We start from the raw sequence: 21,706 nt of genomic DNA, 5'->3' as shown, positions 1-21,706 counted from the left end.
ACCTCACAACTATTGGGTGTACTTGCCTACTAGTCAGAGGACAATGGATCGCAAAGATCTCAAGTTTGATGAGCAGAAGGCCATGTGAGTTTCCCTTGAGCGGGAGCTCCAACTACAAGCTATGGAGGAACTGTTGATTCCTAAGGAGGAGGAGCCTTAGACTGATGCGGAGTAGCCGCATGCAGAGGTTCCAGGAGTGGAGACATCCACTCAAGCAGAGTCTTCCAAAGATGGATGGAAGCGCACAAGAGAAGCTGACAGATTGTTGGAGGATGCGAGAGAGAATGTGGGAGCACCATCTTCTCAGTGCAGACAGAGGAGGTCACCTGAGAGGTACACTGGATACATGGCCCTTGCTAGGGAATGTGTTGAGACCAAGCCATCTTCCTTTGAGGAAGCAGTGCAGTAGCCGATTTGGGTTGATGCTATGGTGGAGGAGTATGACTCCATAGTTCGTAACAATGTTTGGGACGTGGTTCCGAGACTGGAGAACAAGTCAGTTGTGAGTTCCCGTTGGCTTTACAAGGTAAAGCAAGCTGCTAATGGTAGTGTGGAGAAGCATAAGGCAAGATTTGTTGCCTGTGGCTTTTCACAGGTCGAGAGGATCATGTTGTTGCAGTATATTTCAACAAGTGAGCAAGATGTTGACATTTGACAAAGACATTGTTAAAGTGTAAATTCGAGTTCCATAGATACAGGATCGGGGTGGCAGATAATCCCTTTCTTGTTGAGAGGGAGTGTTGAAATATGGAAACAAGAATATTCTAGTTTAATTTGTCCTTGAATTAAATTGTGAATTAAAATCGAATTTAGTCTTAACAACTACTTGGAAATAATTAATTAGTTGGAGAAATTCAAGTTAGAAGTCTTTCTGAAGTCATGCAAGAGTTATCCCTTAAATTAAGCAGATAAGATTGAGTTATATTTGAGTTGTAATTAGTTAACTCAGTTTACTGAGTTAAGTCTAGTTAAATTAGTTCCAAACTGTTTGAGGAACTAATAGTGAGTTAATAGTGAGTTGATGCATTAATGCACTCAACTAGTGCTACTCCAGTTAACTGAAGATTCCCTCATCAGAAACTCATGCATGTCTATTATGAGAAAGACCCAGTTGAGATTAATGTTCAAGGACAGTGTACTATCAGTTGCATGTGTTTTCTCATGGAGAAAACTCATGCATGCAGTCAAGGATTCATCCTTGAGGATTGCACAGTTTTGGAAGGCTAATCATCCACAAGGAACAACACAAGGAAATAGGAGCTTGGAGGGCAAAGAGGAAGGCTGGAGAGAAGCCAAGATTGCCTGTGAGCATCTGTGAGGATTGTACTGAGAGTTGGCTAGCTGTGAGAGCTAAGGCTTTGTATAATTCCTATGTATTTCCACCATGTATGATAATACAATAGTGTGGGGTTTTTAGCTGAGGCTTTCCCCAAAGTATTTTCATGTGTATTGTGTCATTGATTCTTCTTCTTCTTCTGGCTATATTGTTCAGCTCGATCTTTAAGCTCCGCAAATTGATAGTAGAAGTAGGTTATAGTATCCTGCTTTGATTTATATTGCATTATCGGGTTAACCTATCACAGATTTTCTACATGTTTAACATCCATTGGCTATTTTAACTAATATACTATCTCTTCTTCCTTCAAATCAACAAATGAAGAGTGAACTATATCTTTACTATTAGTTATAGATGAGAGGACATCTTTGTGTAAAGTTAGGACAACGTTTCACAACATGCTACATTCAACTTTTAATGTATCAATCCTCAACTTTTGATGTGCTAGAAGATTCATAGTAATGACAAGTTGAGACACACACTTATGCTCATTTTCATACAAGTTGGTTGCAATTGAGAACAATGATGTCCTATGTGGGTGAATGAACTCCTGATGCTTCCTAAGAACATGTTTGAACTCCACAACTCCTTTATTCTCTATTATTGTTAAACATAAACCTGCACATGGAGAACTCTAATTGAATTTTATACTTCAAAAGAAAAAGTGAGAGAATAAAGAGGCATGCGAGCCTAGTCTAAATCAAAGATTCTACATTCTTAAACCTCTTAACTACATTTCAATTAATTCCAAATTTAAACAGGGAATTACCCACATTTTACACTGATTGCCTATAATTGTGTACCTGAGGAGCTGACACATTTAATTCTCCATCACAAATGTTCCCTAATCCCATTATCATATCCCTTAATACCAATGGAAGAGTGTTTTGTTGCCTTCATTAACCAAAGCTAAGAGGAGGAAATGTTATGTGAAATTTCATGTGAACAATAAACTTAGAATGACACATATTAATCACCATTAGGAAATTGACAAAGGGTTCTCTCCCCATTTATAATGAGGACACTTGAATAGAGGGAAGAGGCCAATTTGGCCCATGAATATGCTTCTTAGTTATTCTCATGCCTCACATGATAGTAGGTGATCGATTCAAATGAAACAACTTCCTCATTTGTGTGAGAAATCACCATGACTAAGATGTTATTCACATGTACCGTCCTCCCATTCATAGCCTTAATCATAACTAATGATTATCCATAAATAATCAAAAAATTGATTTACATTTCTCTAACAATTTGAAAACCGCTCATAAGAGCGTATGCCTTTAGTAGGATTAGTTACTGTCCCAAGTAGAAATTACTACTAGAATTATAGAAAATTCACCCACTCTTACCAACCCTAACATGTAACACTTAATTACAAAACCAAATAACTTTACAATTAAAAAATACAACATAATTATTTTTGATTTTATGATTTTGATGGTATAATAATCTAAAATTTCAAAAAGGAAATTTTAAAAAAAAGATTTAAGGCACTCTCACCTCCTTCTTTCCCCTATAAAGATTAAAAAATATTTAATCCTCCCTGTTATGGATATAAAGATTAAAAAATGTTTAATCCTCCATTTATGGATAGAATAAGTGATCTCTTAGAAGAAGAAAAATTTCTTTAAAGCCACTCCCACCTCCTTCTTTCCCGTATAAAGATTAAAAAAATATTTAATCCTCCATGTTAGGAATAGAATTAGTGATCCCTTAGAAGTAAGAATAGGTGATCCCTTAGAAGTAGTACGTTGCTTAAAAAGTAAGAATCACCTAAAGGTAAAGGTAAAGCACATGCTTTCCACCGGGATAGCGAATGAAGCTTCCTTCCCCTTTGAAAAGAATGCATTAATCATTATAATATATGTATATCACAGGATGAGAATATGTTGAATAGCACCGTGTGGCTCTAATTTACAAATCTGAGTTTAGCCCATATCTATGAGTGGAGGAAGAGAAGGGTTTAGCTTCTCGCTTTTGGGTGGCTTCGTCGTCTTTCCTTGGGATGAGGGGAAGAAAATGGGGCACACAGGAGGAGTAGCGAGCATAACAAGAAGAAGAAGATCAGTAACCCTTTGAGGTGCAGGCAGGCCGAGGTTGGGGTTTCGTCCCTGGCCCTATCACCATTAAATGTTTATACACTCATGTACTGTATTCGATCATCATCTATATCGATGTTGAATTAAAGGTTTCTGCTGCTGAAATGGGTGCGGAGCCTGCGAAGGAGATGGAAGGAGGGGCCTCGCCTCCCCAGTCATGGGAACTGGCAGGCCTCGAAGAGAGCATGGGCAAATTGCTGTTACCGGGTCGAGAGGTTGAAATGCAGGAAGAGAAGGCACGAGGTTCTTCGCTCGACGGTGGCGGGGATCTGGCCGAGGCTATAAATCAAGTCGACCATTTCCTTAGGGACGCTCTTCAGAATCCTCGGGAGCGATTAACAAGTAAGTTATCCCATTTTACTCAGGGTTTGTTGTATTTTTCTTTCAATTTTTTGAAAGCAGACATGTAAACCCATATGGGGGCTTCGCAATTGTTTGTAAATAGGCGGGCTTTGGAGCGTATCAACCCATGGAATTCTCATTTCCTCGCATACAAAGTGTTTTAGTTTAATTGTTTCTTTCCTTTAATGCGTAAGCCCTATGGGTTCCGTCACTCCGACGTGCAATGGTTGTGCCCAAACTTCTTCTTTAACTTTTATCTGTAAAAAAAAAAGACCGTCTTCTTCAGGCATAACTTATCATATGATTGTGGGTATCTGGCTTTTCATTAGTTTCCTGTCCATTGGCGTAAGGGGCAATTAACTTCGGTGCTCGATTTTTGAAACAATTTCTAAATATGAAAGCGCGAGAACTTGGACTTTACCCACCACGCGCTTATCCACAGCTGGTGCCTGTCTGTGCACCAATTGGACGATGCCAGTCGATATAATGTGAATACTTTACATGCCTTGTTGGAATAATGAAAATCATAGATTCACATACTATCCATCTTTCTTGTCTTTTTTCTAGTGTCGGTTGCATGTGGACTCTCCCAGCGCTGCAAACGAAGTAAGATGCACTGGCGGGACAGTAGCGCGGGAATATGTATGATATTGCCTACAGTGCTGGAGTATAAGAGATTCCAAATTAACATCCAAGCACATTATATACATGCTAAAGTAGCACAAGTTCCTGTTTCTCACCAGCAAAACTTGAATTATTCTTTTATCAATATAAATATAAATTAAGTTGCATCCGCATAAAAATAAATTCGAAATTTTCCCATTAACGTGGCAGAATGCGCCTAAGTTTGAATAGTGTCTTATCAAGTGCACAAAATATAAATCCAATAGAATCATGAAATCCATTGACACATACATGCTTAGTTTTGGTTTGTGAAAGTTGCTGAAAAGAAACAGCCGTTGACGTCTTCAAAAAAATTTCGAAAGTTGTTACGGCAACTGGTGGGATCTTAACGGTCACCAGTAAGTTTTCTTTTGGGACCAATAGGATTCTAGAAACTACTCCCGGGATTATTTTCATTACCATTAGGACTTCGAAAGGCTATCATTTGTGTTACGTTACCATAGTGACATCAATGATCATTATTGAAGTCGAGTTTTGTTATTATTGGGTGAGTAAATGCTTTTAGTCAAGTAGGTGACAACTACAACTGAACTATTACATGCCTGAACTTGTTGCTGCCTTAACCTCTCTAATTTGAAATTTTGGTGGTTTGACACGTGATAAATAAAATTAGTCAGGCAAAATTGGCATGTGATTCTTTTACTAGAATTCAATTAAATTTGTTTAAACTTGTATAAATGGTATGTGATTCTTTGACCAGACTACAAGGTCATCTTGTAATCTTATGCCATAGTCTTACTCACCTCTTTCATTGCATTTGATTCTTTAAATATATAATATGATGAATTTAGTTGTTGGCGGAATAATTCTTTTCGAGTTTGGCATATAAATTCAAGTTGATTCAAATTCAAATTTGAATTGAATTAAATCTGTTTGAATTTTCGAATTCAGGGCTATAAGCTTCCTCGAAATTAACATTGAATTCTTTCACTTTGTTTCTCATTGTTATTTTTTCGAACTTAATGGTTGTTGAACATGGACAAGAACATAAACCAGGTGACTTAGGCCACACTTACCAATTTGCATTGGAATTCAAATATAGATATGGTTTGATAGAGAAAAAAATTGTATGGGAAAAATTAAAAAATACAGCATGGAAAAAATTATAGTCATTATTTTGAAAAACATACAGGGAAAGCTATCTATAAATATAGGGTTTCTTAGTGAACACGATATGACATTCGGTTATATAAATCTATTCGCGAGAGTAAACATGCAACCGTGACTATCTATAAATTAGTACTGGTTAATGACACGGCATAGAAAAATACATATTGCAGGTGATTGAGGCATGTGCTTCACACAGGAGGGGTTCACAAATCACAATCAGAATTTTAATCCTAGAGAAATTTCATTGTGCAATGGTGTTGATTTAATTCCAGATAAGATAAGATAGAGATCATTTTATTAATGTCCAACAATTGACCACAAATAGGTCAATGGGACTGTTAAGTACAATTGTATCAGTGCATAGTGGGAGCATAAATAACATCTCATACATAGAAAAAGGGGATAGAAAGAAGAAATAACCTAAGATCTAAAATCAATCTGAAAAATAAGGGAAAATGCTGATGTGAAGACTGAAGTGGCACATGAACCAGGCTATGTCACATGGTTCGGGTTCGAATTCGAGTTCGACAACGATTAGGTTTCGAATTCGAATTTTCTGATCAGGTTCGTATGGGGTTCGACATTAGGTTCGACTATACATATTTTCAATATATATATATATATATATATATATATATATATATGTAACAAAATTATAAAAATTTCAAAATCACATGAATACAAATTCTTATTAGTAAACATACATGAATAATGTAATCATTCTAACATCTAGATAAATGTAAACATATACAATAGTAGTTTGCAAATGAAAAAATGAAATATAGTGTTTGAAGACAATTTATGAAAAAGAACATTTACCAAATTTCAAGGTAGGTAAATGTGAATTGATACAATCTTGTAAACAATATAGTGTTTGATTCTGCCTTTCCAGAGCTCTGAGTGGTCACATAGGGATGCACAAGCAAAAATGGCAGGTGCTTGTATGGTAACAATTGATGAACAGAGAGAAGGTAATATTGCCTCCCTCTCATTCACTCAGATAGGAGAGTCACCGATGAAAAGACGAATAAAAAATTTCATAAAGAGGTTTCTAAAATGTTCTGATAAGAAACCGGGATGGACACAAACTTTGCTTCTCAATGCTACAAGGGATGTTTTGTTTTCTGTTCTTGATGTAATATTCCAACTGTGTGAAGAACAGGTGGACCCTCTTTTCCCGTCATTATTTTAGAATTTGGAAGATGAGATTTGGAGGGAAAATGAGGGAAAGAGGATCCTTCAGTCATCCAATGACATACCAATCTAGCAAATGTTAGAAAACAACCTACTATACAATCTCAGGTTCTCAGGTTGTTTGCCATTTATATATGGAGATTTCTTGGGGTCATCAAAATTGCTAATGAATCTTCCTACCGCTGGAAAATATTTTCACCATTTAAAGATCTTTAGTCAATGCTTTGAAGCACCTCAATCTCACTGTCAAGAATTAGTTTCACACCCAAGATGCATTTCGAATAAGACAATTCTGTCAGAATAATATTAAATGAAAAACTCCCTATTGGGCTCAACAGAAATTGGATTGATGAAGCACTGGAAAATGCAAAATTGGGCTTTGGTGACTAATTGGTCATTTATGCTGCATAAATAATTGCAAGGATTTTTGCAGGGTTCGAATATCAGAGTATGACATTTGTTTGCAGCCTGTGGAACTAGGGTAAGTTGCATCCCACATCGTTCTTTTGCTCAAGTCTCAGTGCTTCACTCCAGGATGCAAGACGTAGCATGCAGCACAACTCACGCAGCACACAGCACGCAGGCGGCAGCACGACTCACGCAGCACGCAGCATCACGACTCAAGTTTCCAGTTTGCAAGATGCACGAGACTCGAGTCACACTCAGATCGATCCTCACGGCTACGGCCCACGGGCTAAGTTCTAACCATTGTGCGCCCATGGTTTTTTTGCTAAACAGTTAAATAAAACCCACGAACCCTCAGATCGAATCCCAATTTTTTTTTTCAAATTCGATAAAATTTGCCTTCAAGTTCGCGTTGAGGTTCGAATTCGATTCGGTTCACATGGGGTTCGAATTCGAATGAGGTTCGCCTTCAGGTTCAACCTTTAGTTTCGGCGAACCTGAACGAATTTTTTTTTTTTTTTTTTTTTGAGATTCCCCGAATTTCGAACCTAAAGGTTCAAGTCCGGCGAACCCTGTGACATAGGAACCAGGGATGCGTTAGAGGAAGACACAAGGAAGAGGGATGTGCTTCAGTGTTCACTAAATATGTTTGCTGAAGATTGCTGTGGGGTTAGAGGTGGGGCACTACCTCCCTGGGAGGTGACCATCTCTAAATATCTATCTCTCTTGCCATCTTGAGGCCAAAGGAAGAAACTTGTGATAGAGGGTTGTCCTGAAGTAATAAAAGAAGAGCTGATCTTGTGGAGTGTCTCACCCTCTAAGAGTAGCAGCCTGCTGCAATTGTTTGGGAGCAGAGGTTTGCCTGTCGAAAAGGGGAGCCTTGTATTGGGATTTGAACCTTTGATTCTGCAGAGGTGTTGTCAGAGGGGTGTAGGAAACCTTTTGGGGTCTCTCGGATCTTAGGCTCTACCGGGATGGTGCTGCTAGCTGTTGTCTCTCTGATGTTCATATATGCGGGTAGGATTGGAAGACAGGATGTGATCATCTGAGCAGTGTTTGGTCAAGGGGTTGTCTTGAGCATGGAAGAGTTAGCAGAATTGTCCTTGTATCCCACAGTAGATAGGGCATTGAAAAACAAAATGCTCCTCTGTCTCAATCTCTTACAAATGACATAGTTGGCACATCTTGTCCTCTTGTGGTATTTGATGCTTGGCCTTGACTTGGAGTCTACAATTGTGGTTTCAGGGTTTAGGAATAATTCTTGTCCCTATTCTCAAACAATTTCAGCAATGGTAAACCAATGTTTTTTTTAAGAAACTAAATTGTGCTTCATGATTTCTGTCCAATGAGAGATTTGCAATTTTCAGGGTTTGAGCAAGTAGTGTGATGCGCCATGGTTTTCAACCTTTCGATGTTATTATATACATGTTGTTGACAAGTGGCAACTTAAGTTACTGGGATATAGATACAGATCCAAATTTGGATCCAGATACAGATTTGTATATTCTTGAAAAGCCAGGATCCCAATACGATGGGGAAACAACAAATACAAAATAATATTAAAAAACAGTGTTAGGAATGAAACCATTCAGGAATCACAACGGTAGAACTATAAGTTATAACTTATAACCAAAAAAGAGAATGGCAAGACTATATAACAATGTGAGTGAAGTGAGCAACAACGTAGCAGCAAAGGATAGATCAGACCTTGCTTCAAACCTTGACCATAATAATAGATCAACCTAGAGCTGATCTTGATAGAATAGAACTTGCGAACTGGTCTTGATAGATTAGACCTTGAGAGTAGATCTTGACATAAGGATAGATCAGACTTTGAGAGCAGATCTTGATATAAGGATAGGACAGACTTTGACCAAGAATGGCATTTAGGGTCTTAGCCTATAGGTTTTAAAGCGTTAGGAATTTTCATTAAAATTTAGAGCTTTTGGGAATCAGTGGGTCAAAAAAGCACTAGAAGATTTAGGATTTGTTTTATGTCCAATGATTTGTTTCCTTCTATAGGGGATCTTCTTTGGATATGAATCAGATCTGTGGATCCTACACACAGGGTTAGTGGATTTGGTAGCATAGGTCACACAACCTACACATGAGCAACAAACGTGAAAAACATGAAATAATTTTGAGAGAATGCTAATTTTTTAACTCATGCATATTTTGAGGGTTTATAGCCAGCCCTGATTTTGTTGTATATTAAAGTGGATTCATATTGATATGGATAATAGTTTGATATGGCCAATGGTGCATGCTTATTGTACTGTTATTCAAATGGGGTGATTTTTCAACTGAATTTGGTGGATTCTAACCCAAAATTTTTAGTGAATTTGGTAACTAGGCTTAAGCTCAATGGATTGGGTAAAAGACTTGCATGAGCTTTTTCATTGTAAGACTTTAATTTCAATTTTACATGATTCATGTATTGACAATCTCTTTTGTTGTAGATATGGAAAAATCAATGGATTAGTGGAAGAATAGGAGCTTATTATTTTTGAAATTTCAAATGGATTATTTCTAGATGTGTACAGCTTGAGTCATAGTAACAAGATTTGGATAATAGTTTGATATGGCCAATGGTGCATGCTTATTGTACTGTTATTCAAATGGGGTGATTTTGCAACTGAATTTGGTGGATTCTAACCCAAAATTTTTAGTGAATTTGGTAACTAGGCTTAAGCTCAATGGATTGGGTAAAAGACTTGCATGAGCTTTTTCATTGTAAGACTTTAATTTCAATTTTACATTGATTCATGTATTGACAATCCATTTTGTTGTAGATATGGCAAAATCAATGGATTAGTTGAAGAATAGGAGCTTATTATTTTTGAAATTTCAAATGGATTATTTCTAGATGTGTACAGCTTGAGTCATAGTAGCAAGATTTTTGGCTGTGTTGTGGTATGAAATTTGTTGAATTTTCCATACAGTATGGATATGACACAATCAATGTTCTTTTGAGTATCTTTGATAATATGCTTTGTGTCCTTGATATGTGGTTGACCAAAGAACAATGCAAAAATCCAAAAAATAAAAGAAGTTTAAAAACCCTATAAATATAAAAACTAAATTGCTAAATTTCAAGGAATAGATATTTTTTCTATTATCTTGTGTATTCTCTGGGTTGGTTCTTCAAAAAGTTTGAAACAAAATTTATGTTTTCACATCTCTGAGATGTATACTTCCATATTGAAGGTATATTGGGATTTCTCATTACATAATTTTTATTTTTATTTTTATTGGGATATAAATATTGAATTCATCTGTACCAAACTGTAACTGAATCCATCTGTACCAAACTGTAATTGAATTGATTTTTGTATTTGAATCTTGTGACTATGGTTTGAGCAATTCAAGAATTCTAAGGAGGATTGTTCAAGGCATGCACAATCCAATGTTATTGGAATTGGAACCAGAACTGGAATCGGTTGAGGTTCACAACTGGGGCTAGACTGGAATTGGCTGGGGTTGCAATTGGGATTGGATTGGAGCCGGTTAGAAAATCAGGATGAAGAACCAATAAAACTAAAAATACATAAAATACACATTTTAATTTAGAAAAAAAATCATGTACATCTGTTTTCAATCTAAATCCAAACCATTAGACACCTAATATTCAACATTTTCCAATGTATATATCATGTGAGAGCAAATATAACAAAATGGGATCAAGTGCGACAAATATCTGAAACAAATACAAAAGCATAGAGGATCTGAATGGCCTTTAGAATCTGAAAAACATCACGCTTGTAGATGACGTGGATGCCAAATCCACCGAAAGCAACCCACAAACTGTGGCAAATCAGCGCCAAGCTCATTCCAAATAAGCTCTTCACTGCAGCCCCTGAATCTCCAAATGCTCACAAATGATTAATGAGAGATGTCTGAGGCAAATAAGGGAAGTGTCATTATGTAATGATAACTAAGGGTTTGGCGGGGCACTGTGTTTTTCCTTTTATTCATTTTTGGCCAAATTTTTGCGTGGGTGGGTTTGGTGGGATGGTTACTAGTTCAAATTGGAACTGGCTGTTGTATCTCACCGAGGAAGCTCCATAAACTCAGAAAACACAGTGGTATTTTGTATGTCCCATGCACGTGTGTACTGTGCATTTTATTAAATGGATGTTGTGGGATCTCACCGAGGAAGCTCCATAAACTCAGAAAACACCAATGTTGCAGTAATCGTTATTAGGATATTATCAGCGAGGGGAAAAAATCGGGAAAAAATCTAATATACAATTATTATTATTATTATTATTTTGTTTAATTAATATTTAAAGCATCTACAACATAAAATAAATACATTGACACATAAATATGATAAAATAACTAATATATAAGATGTTTAATATCATTTCTAGTGCTACATCACACATAACAATGAATCATGTCCTGAATAGTAAGTCCTGACTCATGACTCCCAACTCAGCCTCAAAATATCAACAAAAAATATAATAATGTATCTCATGAGTCATAATGTCATATACAATGAAATGAACCAAATAACTAAAGTCTAATACTACTGATTTTCTCTGCCCCTCTTGCGAGAAAATGCAATAGCTTTCCCTTTCCCTCTAGATGTAGATGCCGGTGGAGTTGGCAATGGAATTTGCTGTGCTCTAGAAGCTGAAGAACTAGGAGCTATAGGAGGTAGATCACTTCCTCTACTGGTGGCAGGGGTAGCCCGGGTAGGTGGTGTCACCTCCTCCTCCTCCTCCTCCACTACCTCTTGCTCTAACCAATCATCAACAGACTCCATGAGAGGCCTCTCGGCCTCAACCCTCCATGCAATAGTGCTGTCAATCCCATCCAATGAGATGGCTTCCATATCAAGTATCCTCTCAAGTTGCCTCACCCACAATCGAAGATTGTAGTAAGACGTAGATCATGTCATTAAGTCGTTGGGACTCCAACCTGTACAAAGATCATGAAATAATAATTATAAAAGAAATATTGTTTAATGAATTCAAAAAATTATTTGGAAATTTGCAATATTGTAAGTGTTAACCTCTTGTGCTTCTTGTTGTGTATTTTTTCAAATATACTCCAATTGCGCTCGCATCTTGAGGAGCTACATGTTTGGCAGAGGATTCGAATGGCAAGATTTTGCAGAAGGGGTACCCTAGCACCATACATTCTCCACCATGCATCTACAACAAAATTACAAATAAAATTTTAAATAAACATAAGAAAAAAAATGAAATTTGAAAGTTGAAACAAAGTATGAAGTTATGAACTTGAAGAGACAATTAAATTTGAAACAAACTAAAAGATACCTGGCATTTTAGTCGTCCTATCAGTCACAGCCATGTCAAAGCCAAATGTGCCACCTACCATCCTGTATGTCTCAATTTCTTTGGAGATTTTTGTATGTTCTGCTAGAGATCGTACCATCCTCTAAACACAGGATAAGAATCCATCCATGATCTCAACATCAAATACGAACCCAAATGGGTAAGAAAACGCAGGGTTCAGGTAGATCCCTGCAGCATGAATGGGACGATGGAGTGTGTTGTTCCATCGTTTATCAATCACTTCCCATAGGAGGAGTTGTCTCTGAAACCCCTAATCTCCCTTATCATCATAGTAGGATCGAATGGATTCTTTCACCCTGTCCATGGCCTCATACAAATAGCCAATTGTGGGCTTCTCACCATCAACTAATCGAAAAACCTTTACCTAAGGTTCAGTAATGGTGCACACCTCTTGCACTCCCGCCTAGAAGTCTTCCTGGTATGAAACTAGTCTGCATATGGCCTCTCCCTCTGGTTTGCGACTCATTGTCAAAGCATGCCACTCCTCTGAAAGAAACATTCTCTTCACATCCCACATAGAATTCAAGAGGGATTGAAGAGATATGAAATCGGTGGCAAATCGTGTAATGGCGGGGCGCATCAACTCTTTGTTGTTGATGAATTTTCTCATCAAGTTAAGCACAGATGTATGATTATATATAAATTTTGTAATGCTTTTTGATGACTCAACAATATCTTTGATAAATGAAATTTTTCCTATGTCCTCCAACATCAAATCAATACAATGTGCAACACAAGGTGTCTAAAATAAAGTAGGCTACTTCTCCATAAGCATCTTGCTAGCAACAACATAATTTGCAGCATTGTCCGTTATGACTTAGACAACATGTTTTGCACCCACCTCCAAAATAAACACATCGAGCGAATCACATAAAATTTTTGCATCTTTGATATGTGAAGATGCATCAACAGATTTCATAAACATAGTCTCCTTGGGACAACTAACCAAGTTTATAAGGGTTCTCCCCTTTTGGTCGGTCCAACCATCTGACATCACAATGCATCTTGTTTGTGCCCATGATGCCCTAAACTCCTCCAATTTTTGGTGTAGTCAACTTTTTCATTTTGAAGAATTTGGCCTTTAAAGTCATCATAAGAAGGGATTTTGTACCTTGGGCCAACAGTTGCAATAACATCAACAATAGGCTGGAAAAATGGATTATTCCTTGCAACGCTAAAAGGAATATCACTCCAAAGGAAAAATTTGGCCAACAACTTGTCAGCTTGTTCTTTCTCAGTTTTTTTAAGCATTGAAGTGACAGATGGTTGTGAACCAGGCGTGGTTCTAGGAACAAAAAATGATGAAGTAGCTACCAGGTTGGTTGTAGATATTGATACTGAAGTAGAACGAGTGCCACTTCTTTGTTCACTTGAGCCTAACACAACCTTTGTTAATTGCTTCTTCATTTCTGCTTTGGCCTCTCTATTGTGCTCTAAATTTTCCAATGATCTCGTGGCTTTTTAGATGATTTTAGGATTTGTATTTATGCAAGGCCCTACATCAAATCCAGGGATTTGTGCAAGGTGATACTTCAATTTGTAAACCCCCCTTGACATATGCTGCCCACACAACTTGCAAGACAAGTTTATTATTCAAACCCTCCATCAGGTTCACCAAATTCCGACAGAGGGTCCAATTTCTTTGGCATGTTTGTAACTTGGTTGATCTTTGGATTCTTGAGTTTTAAATTTGTAAGATGAAGTTTGACTTTGAACTTTGAAGTTGAATGGTAAACCTATGGCAAAATAAGGATTACAATTTACAAGTTACAAACTTACAATTTTTGACAAAACACATGGAATTTTTGACAATTTAAGTTTTTAACAAACAAAATGAAAAATCAAAAACCCCATCAAGATTAAAATCAATTCAAAAATATTTGATAACCCATTGAATTCTTTTGATAAACAATGGGTTATCCAGATTCCAAACCCAACCAAAAACATAAAAAAAACCAAAATAAAGTTACAAAACACAAAATTTTGGTGTCCATACCGGTTTGATAGAGAAAATTTGTCTCCTCCTTAGCTCTCAATCCGCTTTTCTCCTCCAATCAGCGGATTCAGCTCCCAAACGACCAAGCTTTCTTTGCTAGGTCATTCCAAAACCCCTTCGCTGCCGTTGTCTGTGCAAATGATTTTCCAAAAATCATGTTTTTGGTCTTATAAAACCGTTGTCCGCATGGCCCGTGATAAATTCACATCGAATCACAATTTTTTGGAAAAAATCACAGTTATTTAAAAAAATCGCGATTTTTCATAAAAATCGCCGAAAAAACCTTGTAATTATCGCACGATTTTATCGTTGAAATTTGGAAATTGCGATTTTCGCATCACTGGAAAACACAGTGGTATTTTTGGGTCCTTTCCAAGTGGGAATATTAAAGTGGACCACACATGTCACTTGCAAAAGACAATACAAGGTCAGAGAGCTTACTCCCATTCTTGAGAAGAAAGAGTCTTCATGAAAGAGGAGAGGAAGAAGAAATCCCTATAGAAGGGGAAGGAGGTAGAAGTGACACCTGAAGAAGAAGGGCTGGACATGGGGGACAAGGAAACTCAAGCATTCAACAACTTGCTTAGTGCATTGAATGATTTGGCTAAGGGCCAAAAGGAAATGGTGGATCTAATGAGCAGGATAGCTAATAAAGTAACTTCCATTGAGAAGGAACTTGTTAATGGAGAAGGGTCTAACAGTGCAAAGGGTAGCCATGCCCCTATTACCATGTAGAGCCATTCACGCTTATACAGCAGAGCACCTAGACCCAACATGCCTCAGTTCCTATATGAGATGACAAAAGACCAGACAGAGCTAATGAGTCAGTGGATCCCTTATGCAGAGTATTTGGAGGAGTATAAAACGTTGGGACATGAGTTCCAGGTTGTTATGAGTTTCACTAACTTCTGCCACCTCCATTTAAAAAGCAAACGTAAGGCAACTCAGAGGGTTTTGAGGCAGAATCAAGAGCTACAAAAAACATTGGGAAAGGTGACTATTCCTTGTTTTGATTGGTCATCAAAGTGCTAAGCCAGATCATGGGTCCAAAAGTTGGACACATACCTTCAGTTATATCAGATGACCAAGGTCGAAGCCATTAAGTTGGCGACATTACATTTGGACGGGACGCCCATGAGTGGTGGTATCATGGGTTAGTGACCATGGGTCACGCCAACATAACCTCAAACACTGAGTTCACTCAGAGGCTCATATAACGCTTTGACCGAAAGGATTTGGACATTCATTTCTGAGAGTTGGACCAACTCAGGCAGATAGGCAGTGCGAAGGCATACATATTAGAGTTCATGAGATTAGTAGTTATGATCATGTTGACGGCGCTGGATTCGCCAACATTTAGGGGATCTCCCCGATATGAGGTCCCAATTAGACTTCACACCGTTTGGTGTAGGAGTCCCATCTAGTATGATGGCCTAGTTGCCAAATACTTAGAGATTTGCTTCGGCTCTAGCTTTCAGCACAAGAGAGTGTTGCAATGGTACCTTCAAAAAGCAAGGTGAGTGTGCCTAGTGAGTGTGCAACGTGATTGTGTCTAGGTGCTTTTACTGTAAAAGGGAGGAGAAAAGTGAGCCTCTAAGTGAGAGGTAATAGTACCACCCAGGAAGAGACACACGTGAACTAGAAGAACTGTCCAACATCCAACAGAATAGTCCACAACAGAGGCGTCAGTTGTTAAAACCAAAGAACATGGAAAGACTCGTCTACCATCCAGTGGAATAGTCCACAACGGATGTGACAACGTTATAACCGATGAGTGGGAAAGGTTTGTCTAGTATCATGCAGAGTAGTCCACAAGGATGAGACAACAATGATGAGTATTGCAGCACATTCCCAACAAGATAAACACTAAAACAACCGAAATAGTTCAACTTAGTACATGTGAAACAAACATGAAATATAAATGCTCACAGAATAGTCTTACAAACATCCATAAGTCATGCATGGAAAAGTGCTAGCCTAAAAAGGCTTTTGTATTAAGCAAAAGTTCCAAGACACATATTCACATCATACATCACTAGCCCTAGTAGTGGGACATTGGAGCCACTCCTTGCTCCTCAAAGAACTGACTAAAACTCTCTATGCTTTGTGGGAGGAGCCAAGGTGAAAAGTCCTTTGCTCATACAATGAGGGGGTATATATAACCAAGGGGTGATGCTTGACCCTTGTGACTCTTTGACTACCCTCATGATTGTTCAACTTCCTATGACTTTTCAACTGACATGACTCTTCATATTCATGTGTGTCCATTGGACTTCCACTTTACATTACATTTGATTTACAATATACATGGCTCATAATAGTGATGTGGCATTTGACAACTTATGACATGACTTGACATGACATTGTTGATGTGGACTAGCTTGTTGAGGTGGCAATGTCAAGTTGTTGTCGGTATTGAGTGATAGATGTGTTCTTGGATGTGCTTTCTCTTCTCCTCCGCATAGTTTGATGATGCAGGGTCTTCAAGGATCTTCGGTCTTGAGAGGTGGTTTCATGCATGTGTTCCCTTTGCTTGTTCTTGATAAGCTCCTTCGTCCGTCCAGCTGTAAGTGAGTCTTCTAGCATGTTTGCTCCTTCTTCTCCTTCTTCATTGTTTCGCTATGATCTAACAATGTACTTGTTCTTGCAATTCACTCATGACGGGACGACATCATATCCAAAAAACTCCCCAGCTTACGATGCTACATTGTTATCCATGGACTAGGCTCGGGACAAGTGATAGGTTGGGAAAGGGGGCCCAGTAACTGTGCATTGTGTAGTTCTAGGTGATAGGGAGGGAGGTTGGTCACTGAGGTTTCACGGAGTGCAACTCAGGCTTGGCTGAGGAACTCCTGAGCACAGTCCTTACTATTGGGAAAAATGTGTAGAAGCCATTGGGAGACAAGATTGTGTAGTTGAGACAGTTAGTGGTTGATGCAATATGGGACCTTAGGAGGCAGGTTTGCGTAGTTTTCAGAGGCAAGGGAGGACTCGATAGCAGAGGGGCTTGGGAGGACAGGTCTGCGCAGTTCTTGAGATCAGTGAGTCCCAATTGAGGGAGGACATTGGGGAGACACTTCTGTGCAGTCTGGGAGGCAGGGCAGGCTTGTTCCTTTGCGCATTGCAGGGTTCCAACAGGCAGGGAAGAAGCTTGATGACCGATCTTGCAAAATGCACAGTTCAGGTCGAGTTGGGAGGAGTTACTACGCGATTCTGGCCCAGCTCTGGAATTGCGCAGTGCAACTGCCCCGAGGGACAGTGACTGTGTAGTTCCAGGTAGCAAAGTTGCATCACTGAGGGCTGAGACTGCGCAATGCGTAGTTCAGTCAGGGTTGGTGAAAGTGAGTTGCTCGATCAGAAGGATTTTCGGAGAAATGGCTAAGTGCGGGAGGAAAGTGAGCTTGTGAGGAACTTGAACTTGTGATCACACACTTAGCATACTTCGATGACACAACATAGACCACTGGAACAACAAGACAAAGCATTACCCTTTGTGAGACTGTCCTAGAACGAAAAGCGACGAGTGCAACACTTAGGATGACCGTGATGACACTTGTGCGATAGTGCTTAAAACTTTGTGTATGAGTGCGACATATGTTTACATAGCTATGACAACTCGGATACACAAAGACCAACCTTTGAAATCACCAAAAAAGGACTGCAAGCATGGTAACACAATCAAACATGCCCAAAGACGACATTTGATCAAACAAGCAAAAGGGGTAAAAAGACTCTTAGAAAGAAAGCTCATGAAATGAACTCAAGTGTTTGCAACCATAAAGGGAAAGACCAAGGAAGGCTTCGGAATTTAAGTGCAAGCCAAAATTTTGGAGGGTGTTGCAGCGGCTACAACATGTCACAAACTATTAGAAGCTCGGTTGTTGATGTTATTTGTGGAGGGGCTATTTGAGCCTCTATGTGGTTGGGTTAAGGGGTATCAACCAACCACTATACGAGATGCAATTAACAGAGCTAGGGGCATGCAAAATGTTGTTCCTAAGAGCAGATTCACTCCTAAGTCTTCCTTCCCCCAGAAGAGCAAAGAAGTCAAACCTTTTCAGAAGGAGTGGACCAGGAAATCGAAGTTGGATGAAGAGACTTGGAAGGAGTTGAGAAAGAAGAAGCTTTGTTCAACTGTCAAGAGCCTTGGGCACTGGGGCACATGTGTGCAGGGAGGGACAAGTTGGGTAAGGCCCATTATATTGAGGTATATTCAGTGAGTGACATCAATGACAATGAGGATGAGCCAAAACTGGAATAGGCTCGGGAGCAGGGACACCAGACAGTTGGGGTTGAGACTTCATAGGTTGGAGGCAAAGCCCCTATTATTGCATCCATGTTAGGATTCTCCAGGTATCACATGTTCAAAGCCAAAGGAGTTCTGGCAGGGCACAAGGTGACATTGTTGATTGATGGTGGGGCTTCCTATAACTTCATAGATGCAGCGAGAAATTCCAACAGAGGAGTGTTATGGCTTTGTAGTAGCCATAATAGGTGGCCATCAGATGCATTGCAGTAGTTACATTCCCAACCTAAATCCAACAATGGGGAATTGCATAGTGGCAAATGATTTCTTTGTGGTGGATGTGCTAGACACCAATGTGGTGCTAGGATTTTAGTGGCTCTATTACATTGGGAAGTATATGACATATCACCGGAATACGAAGATGGAGTTTATAGATCCAGCGGATGACAGGAAGGTTGTTTTGAGGGCCATGCATCAATATCCATCGAAGATAGTATCATCTAACAACATGGTGGCCATGTTGAGGTGGGGTGACATTGAGTGGGTAGTCGAGTGCTTCATTACATACAACAAACAACTGGATCAACCGCGATAACATCTAGATGAAGTTTAGGTATTGCTCTGTAAACACCAATTATTTATTTATTTTTAATTTTTAATTTCTGACATTCCTCTAGGTAGACCACTAGACAAAGGTTTTGCACATGTTATAGAGTTGGAGGAAGGAGTGCAGGTTGTCATTACCAACTCTGGTCGACATTCCAAGGTTTACAAAGATGAAATTGAGAAGACCATTAAGGAGTTTTTGAGGTTGGGTCACATTTGGCCTAGTTCTAGTCCTTTCGTTTCTTCAATGGTGATGGCTAAGGAGGACAGTACCTTGTGGATGTGTATTGATTATCGAGCTCTTAACAAGAGGACAATAAAAAACCGGTATCCTATCCCTAGGATAGATGAGTTGATGGATGAAATGAAAGGAACCAAATATTTTTCAAAAAATAGATCTTCATTTAGGCTACCATCAGATTCGGGTTCGGGAGAAGGACAACCCTAAGACACGGTTCAGGTGCCATTATAGGCACTATGAGTTCTTGGTTATGCCATTTGGGCTAACCAATGCCCCTACAACTTTTCAATCATGCATGAACCATGTGTTCAACAAACAGTTGTGGAAGTACTTGCTGGTTTTCTTTGATGATATACTTATCTGTAGTAAGACTTGGGAGGACCATCTAGTGCACTTGGATGAGGTATTGATGATTATGGAAGAACAAGAACTATATGCAAAATAGTCCAAGTGTGAGTTTGACATGACAAAGATGCTTTACTTAGGGCATGTGATTGGGAATGATGGGGCTCAAGTCCACCAAGAGAAGATCAGGGCAATCGTCAAGTGGCCCACCTTGAAAAATGTAATTGAACTTAAAAGCTTTCTTGGCCTTTGCACATAGTATAGAAAGTTTGTTAAGGGGTTCTCACAGTGGCGACACCTCTTACAAATCTCACCAAAAAAGGGCTTTTTGTTGGATTGACAAAGCACATGAAACATTTGAGAAGATGAAGCAAGTGATGAGTTCATGCCCCGTGCTTGCACTACCAGATTTCACCCAGCCATTTTTATTGGAGTGTGCCGCTTTGGGGACTGGAATAGGAGTTGTTTTGACGCAAGATAACCATTCCATAACGTTTTAGAGCCACAAACTTAGAGATTTTGAGCAACATTATTCAATTTATGACAGAGATGTTGACCATCATGCATGCATTGACCAAGTTCAGACAATATCTTGTGGGGAACAGGTTCAAAGTGAAGACATATCATAATAGCTTGAGGTTCCACATGGAGCAGAAGGAGATGAGTGAGAGACAACATAAATGGATCAACAAATTGCAGACCTATGACTTTGAGATCGAGTAGGTCAAAGGGAAAAAAAATGTTGTGTCAGATGCCCTTTCAAGGATGCCACCCACTCTCTCACTCATGGAGATAAGAAATGATTGGAAGTCATTGCTGCTTGTAGAATATTCCAAAAACAAATTCGCTTGCGAGATTCTGGACAAATTGATACATGATGACAAATACCAGGTCGTGGACGACATCATTTACTACAAGAACCAAATCTATTTGGTGCCATAATCACAGCTCAAGAAGAAGATTATGCAGGCAACTCTTAGCTCACCTTTGGCAGGACACCAAGAGAACATAAAAACCTATAGGCAGATTAGGGAGAGGTTCACTTGGAAGGGCCTCAAGATGGACATGTTGAGGTTCGTGAAGGAGTGCAGCATTTGCCAGTAGAATAAAGCTGAACATACTCATCTGACATGATTACTATAAGTTTATAACCACCCCCTATCCCTGTGCAGAAAGGGGAAAGCATTTCCATGGATTTTATCATTGGGTTACCTTAGGCACAGTGTAAGGACTACATATATGTAGTGGTGGACCGACTTAGGAAGTTCGCACACTTCTTTGCCATACCATCTAAATATTCAACAACACAAGTGATCAAGTTGTTCTTCTGGGAGGTCTTCCGATTGCATGGGTTGCCAAAGACCATCATGAGTGACATAGACAATAGATTTATGGGCAACTTCTGGCAGGAGTTATTCAAACTGGTGGGGACTGAGCTGACACAAAGCACTAGTTACCACCTCAAGACAGATGGATAGATCGAGTTAGTCAACAAGTGGCTAGAGATCCATCTTAAGAACTATGTATCTGGCCAACAAAAGGCATGGGTAAAGTAGTTGCATATAGGGGAACACTGCTACAACACCACTTTCCACATCTCTATTGGTATGATGCTCGTCAAAAAGTTCTACATATATGGTGCCCCAACATCTGTAGATCGTGTATTTGGGGATAACTGTGCCCCTTTGGCTAAAGAATGGATTCAAGAGAGTTAGGATATCCTACAAGTCCTTAAGGATAACTTGCAAATGGCACAAAACCAACAAAATTAT

The 21,706-nt window shown here is 39.0% G+C and overlaps 1 protein-coding gene across 1 annotated transcript in view; it reads left to right on the top strand.

Moving 5' to 3' along the window:
• Positions 1-3,216: 3,216 nt before the first annotated feature.
• Positions 3,217-21,706, top strand: part of LOC149153296 (uncharacterized) — a 35,190-nt gene continuing 16,700 nt past the window's right edge. The window contains exon 1 of the mRNA XM_089438143.1: positions 3,217-3,780. Coding sequence (XP_089294269.1) covers positions 3,543-3,780 — 238 coding nt within the window. The 5' untranslated portion in view covers positions 3,217-3,542. The remainder of the gene's footprint in view (positions 3,781-21,706) is intronic.

The sequence above is a fragment of the Pinus tabuliformis genome, chromosome 9 (assembly GCF_031772625.1).
Source record: "Pinus tabuliformis cultivar Carrire ecotype Pingquan chromosome 9, CPIR1, whole genome shotgun sequence".
NCBI classification, from domain to species: domain Eukaryota; kingdom Viridiplantae; phylum Streptophyta; class Pinopsida; order Pinales; family Pinaceae; genus Pinus; species Pinus tabuliformis.
This window is presented reverse-complemented; position numbering and strand designations above follow the sequence as displayed.